This window comes from Orycteropus afer, unplaced genomic scaffold, assembly GCF_000298275.1.
Source record: "Orycteropus afer afer isolate SDZICR_OR568_19922 unplaced genomic scaffold, OryAfe1.0 scaffold00006, whole genome shotgun sequence".
NCBI lineage: Eukaryota > Metazoa > Chordata > Mammalia > Tubulidentata > Orycteropodidae > Orycteropus > Orycteropus afer.
The window spans coordinates 699061-711144 of record NW_006921593.1 but is presented as its reverse complement, the minus strand read 5'-3'; the positions used below and the strand labels follow the sequence as shown (position 1 = coordinate 711144).

The 12084-nt window shown below is 52.2% G+C and overlaps 1 protein-coding gene across 1 annotated transcript; it reads left to right on the top strand.

Annotated features, from left to right (window-relative positions):
- The first annotated feature begins 631 nt into the window (after window positions 1-631).
- Window positions 632-9213, top strand: MYL10 (myosin light chain 10). Its single transcript, XM_007940064.1, has 6 exons — window positions 632-715; window positions 1454-1529; window positions 2488-2592; window positions 6604-6682; window positions 8699-8747; window positions 9115-9213. The coding sequence occupies exons 1-6, from the start codon at window positions 680-682 to the stop codon at window positions 9211-9213; spliced, it is 444 nt and encodes a 147-aa protein (XP_007938255.1). The 5' UTR covers window positions 632-679.
- Window positions 9214-12084: the final 2871 nt, after the last annotated feature.

The window sequence follows — 12084 nt, the reverse complement described above, 5'->3', positions numbered from 1 at the left end:
GGGACCTTGCTGGCGTAAGGCACCAGATGTTATCCTGAGGGCCCTAAAAAACCTACTACCATAGAGTTAATTCCACTCATGGTGACCCTAGAGGATAGAGTGGAACTGCCCCATAGATTTTCAAAGACTGTAAATCTTTTCGAAAGCAGACTGCCCCATCTTTCTCCCATGGAGTGGCTGGTGGGTTCAAACCACTGACCTTTTGGTTAGCAGTCAAATGCCTTAACCACTGCACCACCAGAGCTCCTTCTTGAGAGCACTAGGGAAGGATGCATACCAAGGTTAGATGCCTGTTTCTAAGGTTCCCTCCAGCATTAGGTGGAAACCCCACAGAGGCTGATTCTAGAAACAGTACTTATCATGCTCCACAGGCTGAGTGCTGGCCACTCACCTGCTGGCGTCCAGGGCTTGGGTCAGGAAGCAGCTGTCTGGCCCTGTGGGTGGGCACTCAGCAGACTTCTGGCTGTAGGCTGGGGGGACTTGCTGGTTGGTGATCAGCAAAGCTTCACTACAAGCCTGACCCTGAGGACGGAGCAATGCCATTCGGGGCTGCTCTGGGTGATGGGGGGAGGGGAACGAGTGTGGAAGGTGCTGCTCCAAGGCCTCCCTTGGTACTTGGCAGGGACCGAGAAGAGCCCGGAAAAGAGCCGAGGGTGGAGCCAGCTCCAACGTCTTCTCCATGTTTGATCAGTCCCAGATCCAAGAATTTAAAGAGGTTGGTCAGCTGTCCCATGGGGTTGTTGGAAAGATTAATGTCATGCATGCAAACTGCTCAGTGAACCTAGCACACAGCCAGACCTCAAATGCTCAGGAGGATGATGTCATTATTCTTAGAGGCCACCATGTGGTGCCTCAAAGTCTAGAGTCTAAGAGACACGTGTCCTTCTGCCCTTGGGTAACCTCTTCTCCTCTTGGCACCTAAGCCTTTGCTTTCAGTATGACCTTGGACAAGTCCTTTCTCTTTGAGCCTCGGTTTCCCTGTTTGGGAAATGGGGTTGCTATGAGTCGGGGCCGACTCGACGGCAAAACAACAACAACAACAACAACATGAACAAAGTCAAGGTCTTCTATAATATCCATGTTTTGCTTATATTAAGAAGCTCTGGTGGTGCAGTGCCTAAGGGAATTTGACTGCTAACCAGAAGGTTGGCAGTTCAAACTTACTAGCCACTCTGTGGAAGGAAGACTGGGCAATCTACTTCCTTAAAGATTCACTGCCTTAGAAACCCAATGGGGGTTGTTATGAGTTGGAATCGACTCAATGGCAGTGGTTTCTTTCTTTCTTTATGAACATTGAAGGCAATGCATATGAAACCCCAGCAGGATGGCCAGTGGGCCTTCGCTGAGGTGGCTTAGGCAGTGGTTTACAGGAGGACAATCTCTTGGGGTGGGGGGTGCCAGGATAGACCTGGGCGTGGGTGACAGTGCTGTTCAGAGCCCATACCTCTGCCAGGCCTTCACCATCATGGACCAGAACCGGGATGGCTTCATCGACAAGGAGGACCTGAGAGACACCTTTGCTGCACTGGGTGGGTGACCTCGGTTACACGGTCAGTCAGCATACACTTCTGATGCCCACTGGTGGGCTGGCTGAGTGGGCGCCAGAAATGAGAGGAGGAGCTCTTGCGGGACGGGGCCAAGGGAGGGGCCGCGGGAATCTAGGGCAGTGGGTGCTGCCAGCATGAAGACACAGGTGCTGTGGGGTGGAGCAGGGGTGCCTGTCCCTGGGAAGCCAGAGTGAGTAACCAGGGGTAGAGCCAGGTGTCAAAGCCGAGGAGGACGTGGTCAGAGAAAGGGAAGCTGTTCCAGGCACAGGCAAGGCCTGTGCAAAGGCCTGGTGTGGAAGGGCCAGGGGTGTGGTGAGAACTCATGGAAACAGGTAAGAAGCTGCAGGGTGGGCGGGGCTGTGACATTGGCAGAGCCCAAGGGTGTGGATGAAACTCAAATGTCGGAAGAGGCTTTTTCACTCTCTAAGGGCCCAGAGAAGGGCTTTAAGGAGTGGGCAGAGCTGGGGGAAGGGGCCACAACTAAGTCATCTCTAGACTGAGTATTGGGCCTTTGCTGTTCACTGGGACCATGGGCAACCCCAGAGCCCCTCCCCCACCCCAGCAACTTGCTGAACCCTCCTGGGGTAAGTGGCCTGACACTCAGGGACAACTAGGCCTTCCAGCCTTGTACACAGCTTGCACGTCAAGACTCGCAGCCTCTTTGTGCCTCCGTTTCCCTCTATAAAGTGGGGACAATGACTGACTTGCTCTCCTTTGCAGGAGGGCTGAAGTGGAGGGAAGGGGGAGTCTGGGGGCAGCCCTCTGCTGACCGTGGACAATGCTGCTCCCTGCTCTGGGCCCCAGCAGGTGGGCAGGGCCCTCGGGCTGAGAGGGGCTGGGGTGGGCCGGCAGAGTTGGGCGTCGGGAAGCTCCTCGTGGGCTGCCTGGACGCCGGCCCCTTTCTGACCCCCACTGTGTCCCACCCTTTCCATGCCTCCAGGCCGCGTCAATGTCAGGAATGAGGAGCTGGAGGCCATGGTGAAGGAGGCCCCTGGGCCCATCAATTTCACGGTCTTCCTGACCATGTTTGGGGAGAAGCTGAAGGGTGAGTGAGGTTCCTGGCGGCCCTGGGAAGGGGATGGTGGGGACAGCCCAGGTACAGACAAGCTCCCCCCAACCCTGCGCGTGCACACACATAGACACACACTCACACCACGGCTGGGAACAAGGTGTGGCATCCAGACACCAGGTCCCAGGTGTATATATCTTTCCAGGCCCTGCCTCAGTTTCTCTTTCACACTCAAAAAGCAAACTCACTGCCATTGAGTCGATTCCGACTCATAGCGACCCCTCCTTGGGTTTCTGAGGTGATATCTCTGAGGAAGTGGATTGTCCAACCTTCCTTCTGAGGAGTGGCTGGTGGATTTGAACTGCCAACCTTCTGGTTACCAGTCAGATGTCTTAGGCACTACCACCAGAGCTCCTTCTCCTTCATACTGGACTAGGGATAATTGCAACAGCCCTTGCATTGAATCACTAAGAGGGGACCCAGTGAGACAATTCGGAGAAAAGCCCTTTCCCCATTGTCCTTTTTCTGCTCCCGAGACACTACCTCCTCTCCCCACCTCCCCCCATTTTCCCCATGCTGCCTCACTGCCCCCCAGCTGCTAGAGGTGCTAGAGGGGGAGAGCACCAACATTTTGTCTGAAGGCTACTGAGGCCAGTCCAGGGCAGGGCACATTACTTGCCTTGTGACCAGGACAACATGACTTGTGACCACAAGGGTCACCGCAGCACATCACCCCCTGATGAGGAGACCTGGCTCAGAGGGGTGTGGAGGCTCGCCCCAGATGCTCCAACAAAACAAAAACAGAAAACAATGTGTCCACGTGGAATTCTAATCCTGACTCCTGGCTCTAACCACTGCACTCTCCTGAAACACAGCATCTGGTGGGGGCAGGGGGTTGGGGGCAATCCAGCCACCTCTGTTCCCTTATGACATCCCTGGCAGGTTCTGCAATCAGAGGGAGAGCCAGCCTGGGCTGTGGGTGCCCTGTGAGGTGAGAGTTGTTACCCAATCCTCAGGCTGTCTCCTTGTCTACCACCGACTCTCAGGGTGAGCTTGGGCAAGCCTTGTGTCCTCTCTGGACCTCAGTTCTTTACCTGTAAAATGGGGGTGATCTTATCTGACATCACAAATTTTATTTGATAAAAAGTCATAAAACTTTTGCATGGGGTCGTGACACAATGTCCTGGAGGATCTTGGAGCTAGAAGGAGGCCACCAGTGTTATGTCACCCAACAGTCCATCCTTCAGTGTTGTATTGACTGAGGATGAGGAAGCTGAGATGAGGAAACCGAGGGCCAGAGAGGTCCAGGGATGCCCAGCCAGGGCAGACTATGAACTGGGGCTGTCCCACGGAGTCGGGAGAGCCATTGGGCCCTCTGGGCGCTCCAGGCGGATGCTAGGGGTTATTCTTAGGGCTGTCTCTTTGAAGTGCTCAGAAGCCCAACAGGCTAGGGTGTGGTATAGGAGCTATGGGAAAGGCCACTGTGACTCCAGCCAGAGACCTTAAGGGAAGCAGATGGACAAACCTTCATCTTTCATTCTGAGGAAACTTAACTGAAGACCAGCAAAAGGAACTGGGGAGCTGGCCTTGGAGTTAGCTGGCTTGGCTGACTGAGGGTTTGGCCTGGGAGGCCTGGGCCTGTCACTGTGGGGCAAGGCAGTGGGACCACCCGTCCCAGGATTTGTGTGTGTGACGGGTAGGCAGAATGGGCTCAGGATCTGAGGGTGGGAGGTGCCAAACCCAAACCCACTGCCTTCGAGTTGATTCCTACTCACAGCACCCCTGGAGGACAGAGTAGAACTGCCCCATAGGATTTCCAAGGCGTCAATCTTCACAGAAGCCGGCTGCTTCATCTTTCTCCCGCCGAGCGGCTGGTGGATTCAAACTGCCAACATTTTGGTCAGCAGCCAAGTGCTTTAACCACTGCACCACGAGCGCTCCTTTAGGACCCCTTCTGGATGCTCAGAGGAATGGGAGGGTAAGGAGAGGCCCGTCAGATAACAATGGGCTCCAGATCACTAAGAGATGGGAGACTGAGGCCTGACGTTGCATAGATCTGGGGCAGTGCTGAAGCTGTGACCCAGACCAGGTGGGGGCCCCAAGGTAGCAGCTTTTCCTCATTTTTGCCAGAGAGTCAGGAAGGGGGCCTCAGTGGAGCCTGTCATGCAAATGTGACCCAGCCTGCATGAGCGGCCAGCGGGTGGGGACAGGAGCGGCGGCTAGGGCAGGCACTGTCTCGTCCACTAATTGGAACGAGGAGACTCTGTCATGAGATTCCCAACAACGACAGGGAAAGGAGTCACTCTATGCCCATTTTATGAGAGCAGAGGCCCTTTCTTGGGAGCCAGGAGGAACCGTGGGAGGGAGTGGTCAGCCTGTGGGGAGTGTCCGACCGCTGAGTTAGGTAACTCAGTCCTCATGCAGCAGTCCTCAGCCACAAGCCTGCAGGGAGGTCTGTGCTCAAAGACAAGCATTAGAGGGAGCTGGGAGCTGTGGCCTGGGAGGCCAGGACCCCATGCCAACCCCCTACCACAACCAACTGACCATTCACCTGGAGCTGTCTCTCTCTGCCTGTCCTGCTGCCATAAGGGCTGGATCCCTCTCTGGCTGGACCCCCAGGCTGAGCCCTTGGGCTGGGCACAGTGGATCCCTGTTGTCCTGCCCACAAGAAGCTCACAGCTCTGCCCTCTGGGTTAGAAGGGCCATGTTATAGTAATTCACTGCTCTACAGGGAGATAAAAGCCCTGACCCAGTCCAATGGTGGAGACACAAGGGCCCTGACCCAGTCTGGTGGAGGGGCAGGCAGCGAGGGTCCTGACCCCGTCTGATGGGGGAGACACAGAGGGCCCTGACTTAGTCCAATAGTGGAGACAAGGAGGTCCTTGACCTGGTCTGATGGGGGAGGTACAGGGGGCCTTGACCCAGTCTGATGGAGGCTTGGCCTGCCGTGAGCAAGAGCCCAGAGTGGCAGAAAGCAGGGGCCCTGGAGAATGACAGAGTTGGGTTCAAGTCCTGCCCCCCCTTATTAGTTACAGGACCTCAGACAAGTAGCAGAACCTCTCTGAACCTCAGTTTCCTCTTTGACAAATTGGAGTGTCAATACCTCCCACCCAGGGTTGGTCTGGGGTCATATGGGGTGAAGGGGAAACTGCAGGCACGGAGCCTGGCGCAGTGTACATTCATGTTTGTCCGTCTCTTTCCCATTAATAAAGTCCTATCACAGTGCAACCAAGAGAAAAGAGCATCGGGTGAGGGTCACAGGCTTCTGTGCAGCCCCTGCTGTCCCTCACACAGCCTGGGAGGTCTTGGATTAAATACTTCCTCTCTCTGGGCCTCAGTTTCCCTGTCTGTATGTACAGTGAAGGGGCTGGGTGTGAGCAACAAAACCATCTCCTCTTGAAGAGGTCTTTCCCGAAAAGCCCGCACCATGAAAGTGACAGAGCCAGACCTGTCCTAGGTATGCTGGCCCCACCTCCCCACCCCTCCTCTGGCTGGGAGGGTCTCACAGGCCTCTCTCTGCAAGGCTCAAGGCCAAGTCTCAGCCTTCTGCCTCCACTCGCCATCTCTCATGCGCATCTTGGGTAAGGAGCCCCAGAGCTGCTGCCCCGTGGACCTCACTAATCACAGGGCAGCATCAGAAGCCCTACCAATTGCCAGCTGTGAGGCCTTGGGCGAGTCACTTAACCTCTCTGAGCCTCAGTTTCTTCATCTGTAAAATAAGGACAGCTCTCAGGAAGTGGGCAAGCACAGTACCTGGCATAGTCCACGCCCAAGCAGGGTCTCCTTATATAGCTGTGCAGGCAGGCCATTCACAGCCTGATGCAAGGCCCCATTCTTCTATTAGCATAACTTGTTTCCATGAAGCGTTCTGCACTTGCTTCAAATGGGCCCTACCCCACTGTTGAGTGACAGCTGAGGAGGAAGCTCCCCCGGCCTCGGCAGGCACCATGCTCCCCCCCCCCCCAACCCCTGCTCATCTCTGTCCTGTTTCCATGGGACCCTTCTCAGCCTGCCTCTCTCCCTGCCCTGTGTGTGTGCTGCTTCTAGGCACAGACCCGGAGGAGACCATTCTCCATGCCTTCAAAGTGTTCGACACTGAGGGGAAAGGCTTCATCAAGGCTGATTTGTAAGTTACCCTCCATGACCAGCCCAGCCACGTGTTTAAAGTCCCACTCCCTCTCTGGGCCTCAGTGCCCCCACCTCTGCGTGATTTCGGACCGGACGCGTATGCGGAGTGTGAGATCACTTGGGCAGAGCCTTCTGTGGTGGGGTGGGAGGACAGAGATCAGCCTTGAAGATGAGTGTGAGTGAAGAGTCAAGGGCTGAACTCTGCAGGGTCCCTGAACAGGTGTCTGCAGTAGCTGGAGGTGCAGGCAGATTGTGGGATTTGGAGACTGAGCATAAGACCTGCATGAGGGTGATGCACACAGTGAGTTCTGGACCCCAGGTCTGCCCAGGGGGCATCGGCAAGCCTGAGAAAGAGCTAGGCAGGGATGTGGAGGCCAGCCTGGAGGACGTGAGGAAGGGTGCATTGAATCGGAGGTGGCCATGAGTGATGTCTGGTGGGATGCTGGGCTGGAATCCTGGAGCTGGAGGTACTGACTTGGATGACCTGCTTTACTGGGAGCCTAAGGAGGGGTCGCTATGAGTCAGGTCCGACTCGACGGCAGATAACAACAACAACAACAAGGGCCAGTGAGCGTGCAGGGAGCAGGGAGCCGCAGTGGGTGGAGGGAGGGCAGCAGCCTGCCCAGGGGCGGGACACTGAGGTGACCTCTGAACTGTCCCCATGCAGCCCTGTTAAAGCCTCTGAGGCCACACTGGGCTTATGGGCAGAGGCTTCCTGGTCAAGGTTTTGCTGCTTTGGTCTTCATTTTGAGAATAATTTTACTGGGTATTAGAATAATCAGATAACGGGGGTAGAGTCTTTCCACACATTCTCCCCTCTACCCGCCAGGTTGTAAGTTACCTACTTCTCTAGGGTCATGGAAGGGCTGCTGAGGATTTCTTTTTTTATCTTTCTCTTGGTGTCCCTGGCCCCCATGCCCACCTTGGGGGCCCGAGGGAACCCTGGGGATCCCCCTGGGTTGGCCTGGGCCGACCCTTCTGCTCTTCACTCCTGTCAGTGTGAGGGCGGACTGGGAGTAGCCCTTCAGGGACCAGTTTGAGAACTAGAGGCACCACCCCTCACCCGCTTGCTGGGATATGGGACCTGGAAGCTGGGCTGCGGGCCAGGCGGCCAGCGAGGCTCTGGCAGAGCCCTTCATTGCACGGCATGTCTTGCAGAAAGAGAGTCTGAAAAGTCCCCATTTGAAGAACTGGAAATTGGGACTGTCCTGCAGTAACATAAATAATGGAAAATGTGTGTCTCCCTTTAGTGGGGCCTGCTGCTAGCTGCCAGCACCAGAGGACACTCTGGGTGTAGGAGGGACCCGCTCAGCCCTTTGATCTCTCCCAGCCCCCACAGTGCCCCTTGAGCCCTCCAAGCATGGTAGGGCATCAGCCTGTTGCACATGGACTCCAACATGGTTCCCACGACCTCCTCTGCCACTCCTTAAGACTCAGGCCAGCTTGGGCTCCTGCCACGGTCTTACTCTGGGATCTTGGGCAATCAACCCCCTCCTGAACCTCAGTTCCCCCCTCAGTAAAAAGGGGACAATGATACTCGTCTCCCAGGTCTGTGAGGACAGGTGAGACCTGGGCAGGTCTCCTGAGCTCTTCACTGTTGAGTGCCTTGTACACCAGAAAGCACCATGAAAATTTCAAGGGTCGTCAGACGCCATATCAAGCCCATATGTCAAAGAAGGTTGCCTCTGTGCTGTGACCTGGAGGCTTATTGTTAGCACAGTGAGAAGTTAGAGTGGCTCCCAAGGTGGTTTCAGGCCCCAGGTCATTTCATTTGGTCCCCACCCAATGCTGGAGGTGAACCCACACGACAGATGAGGGACTGAGACTCAGAGAATGGACTTGGCTGCCAGAGTCTATATACAGCCAGCCAAGGGCCAGTAGGGCCAGCCTAGTTGGTATCCTCCTGGGGCAGGACTTCTCCTGCCCAGCTGCCCTCATCACCTGGCATCTGAGTGCCCACGTGCAGGAAGCCCTTCCCCTGAGCAGGCCATTTCTATTTCTCTTCCTTGAGCAGCATCAAGGAGAAGCTTATGACCCAGGCAGACAGGTTCAGTGAGGAAGAGGTAAGTGTGGCCTTTGCAAGGCTCTTCTGGCCACTGTGGAGGGTCTTCCTGGGGCCCCGCCCTACCTAGGGCTCTGCTCTACAGCCCTGCCCCTTCCCTCCCTGGGATCCCTTTCTTTTGGTGCCAAGTTGACCTCCTCATGGTTGAGAACAAGCAAGGGGTGGGTGGGGTTGCAGGGGGTTAGGATTGGGCTGTTTGTAGGACCTTGGTCTGCCTGCTTAGACCCTCTGCCCCACGCCCTGATGCTCTGTCTACAAGGAGGGGAGGAAGGTGCTGCCTGACACTTGGATGAGCCATGGCTCCAGGTCCCAGTCTATCTGGCCCCCATTCCACCCTGGTCTAAGTTGACTCCTTGCTCTTTCCCCAGATCAAGCAGATGTTTGCAGCTTTTCCACCAGATGTGTGTGGTAACCTGGACTACAGGAACCTGTGCTATGTCATCACCCACGGTGAAGAGAAGGACTAGGAGGGGACCACAGATGTCCCTCCCATTCAGAGTTAGCAAATATAGGGGACAGACGGGGTACTCTTGCAGCCAAACCAGGCAGGAGAAAGGCACCCTAGTCCCCACAGGGGCAGAAGCAAGAATAAATCATGTTAACAAGGTCTGAGTTTCCGTGATTAAGCCTCCAGTTGGGGAGAAAGCTAAACATTCCTATCTTGTGGTTTTTTCCAAAACTTTTTATTTCTCTGGCTTTGCTCAAATGTTCCTGATGAGCTGGTGTTTTGAACTAATTGACAGTTTTAATGGTCCCCAGCTGGGCCAAGGGACACTGTACTCATTTAGGAAGGTTTTATTGAGCACCTAGTGTCTGCCAGCCCCGGGACATGGGGGAGGAGAACCAGACCTGTCCCTGGGCAGGAAGATCATGCAGATGACAGTGAGGAAGGTGAGCTACAGGAAACAGCAACTGAGGTGGGGGACGGTGGGGAGGAGGGTGACCAGGCCGGGAGAAATCTGGCAGCAGAAAGCTGAGCAGAGACAAAGAAATCAGAGGGGAGGAGGTGGCTTCAAGTGATATTGAAGGGGTAGGCAAATATTTCTTAACTAGGACACAAATGGCATTGACTATAAAATAAAAAGTCGGTAAATTGGATGTCTCCAAAATTAAAAACTTCTGCTGATCAAAAGAGATCATTAAGAATGTGAAAAGGCAAGGCACGGGGTGGACGAAGATGTTGGCAACTCATAGATATTAACAAAGATCTCATGACCAGAACATATTTTAAAAAGCCTACATGTGAATAATAGAAAGACAACAACCAAATTAGCTAAACAGGTACTTCACAAATACGGATATCCAAATGACCAACAGGCATATGAAAATGAGCTCAACCTCATTACTCATAAGGAAAATGCAAATGAAAACTTCAGTTACACCCACCAGAGTGGCCAAAACTAAAAAGACTGCCAATACCAAGTGTAGACAAGGATGCAGAGCAACTAGAACTCATGGACCTTGGTGGCAGGAGTGTAAAGTGAGTCAACCACTTGGGAAAACTGCTTGGCAATGTCTACTAAAATAATATATGCATATCCCCTCCCAGGAATTGCACTCCAAGAATATACCAATGGAAAGGTCCATCAGATATCCCTCAAAAGGCATGTGGAAGAATTTTAAAGTGTACCATTCAAAGCCTTTAGTGTATGTGTAATGTTATACAACTATCATCACAATCTAATTCTAAAACATTCTCACCCCTACAAAAAGAACCTCCGTACCAGTCACTTCCCATTCCCCTGTTCCCCAAACCCCTGGCAACCATGAATCTACTTTCTATCTGTATGGGTTTGCCAATTCTGGACATTTCATATAAATAGAATCACATAACATTGTGTCTGGCTTCTTTCAATACATATAATGTTTTCTAGCTTCATCCTTATTGCACACATATCAGAATTGCATTCACTTTGTGATTGAATAATATTCCATCGTACAGATACACCACATTTTACTTATTCATTCAGCAACTGAAGGACATCTAGGGTGTCTCTACTTTTTTACTATTATGAATAATACTGCTGTCAACATTAGTGTACAAGTCTTTGTGTGAACATTTGTTTTCTTGAGTGTATACCTAGGAGTGGCATTAGTAGATCATACAGTAACTCTATGTTTAGTTTTTGGAGGGACTGTCAAACGTTTTCAAAGTGGCTGTGCCATTTTACATCCATATAAGCAATGTACGTTGCTTGTTATTGTTGTTATGTGCCATTGAGTCGTCTCCGACTCATAGTGACCTTGTGCACAGCAGAACGAAACATCACCTGGTCCTGTGCCAGCCTCACGATCCCGACTGTACCTGAGCCCACCATTGCAGCCACTGTGTCAATCCATCTTGCTGAGGGCCTTCCCCTTTTTCATTGACCCTTCACTTTACCAAGCATGACATCCTTCTGCAGAGAATGGTCCCTTCTCACAACATGACCAAAGTATGTGAGACGAAGTTTGGCCGTTCTTGCTTCCAAGGAGCATTCCAGTTGCACTTCCTCCAGGACAGGTCTGTTAGTTCTCTCAGCAGTCCATGGTACTTTCAGCATTCTTCGCCAGCACCACAACTCAAAACCATCAATTCTTCTTCGATCTTCCTTATTCGTTGTCCAGCTCTCACATGTTTATAAGGGGATTGAAATACCATGGCTTGGGTTAGGATCATCTTAGTCTTCAAGGAGACATCTTTGCTCTTCAGCACTTGAGAAAGGTCTTTTGCAACAGATTTGCCCAGTGCAATATGCCTTTTGATGTCTTGATTGCTGCTTCCATTGGTGTTGATTGTAGAATCAAACAGTGTGAAGTCTTTGACAAGCGATGCATGAGGGTTCAATCCACACTTACTATTATTTTTTGGTGATAGCCATCCTAGTGGATATGAAATAGTACTTCATTGTGGTTTTGATTTCCATTTGCCTAATAAATAATGGCATTGGATGTTTTTTTCATGTGCTTTTTGGGCACTTACATATCTTCTTTGGAGAAACATCTATTCAACTCTTTGCCCATTTTTAAACTGGACTATTAGTCTTTCTGTTGTTGAGTTATAAGAGCTCTTTGTATATTCTGGATACTAGACCCTCATCAGATATCAGATTTGCAAATATTTTCTCCAATTCTATGGGTTGTTTTTTCGCTTTCTTGATAGTGCCTTTTGATTCACCCAATTTTTAAATTTTGAGTCCGAATTATCTATTTATTCTTTGGTTGCTTGTGTTTCAGGTGTCATATCTCAGACACCATTGTCAATCTAAGGTCATGAAGATTTGAACCTATGTTTTCTTCTAAGAATTTTAGCACTTTTAGGTCTTTGATTCATTTTGAGTTAATACTTATATATGGTA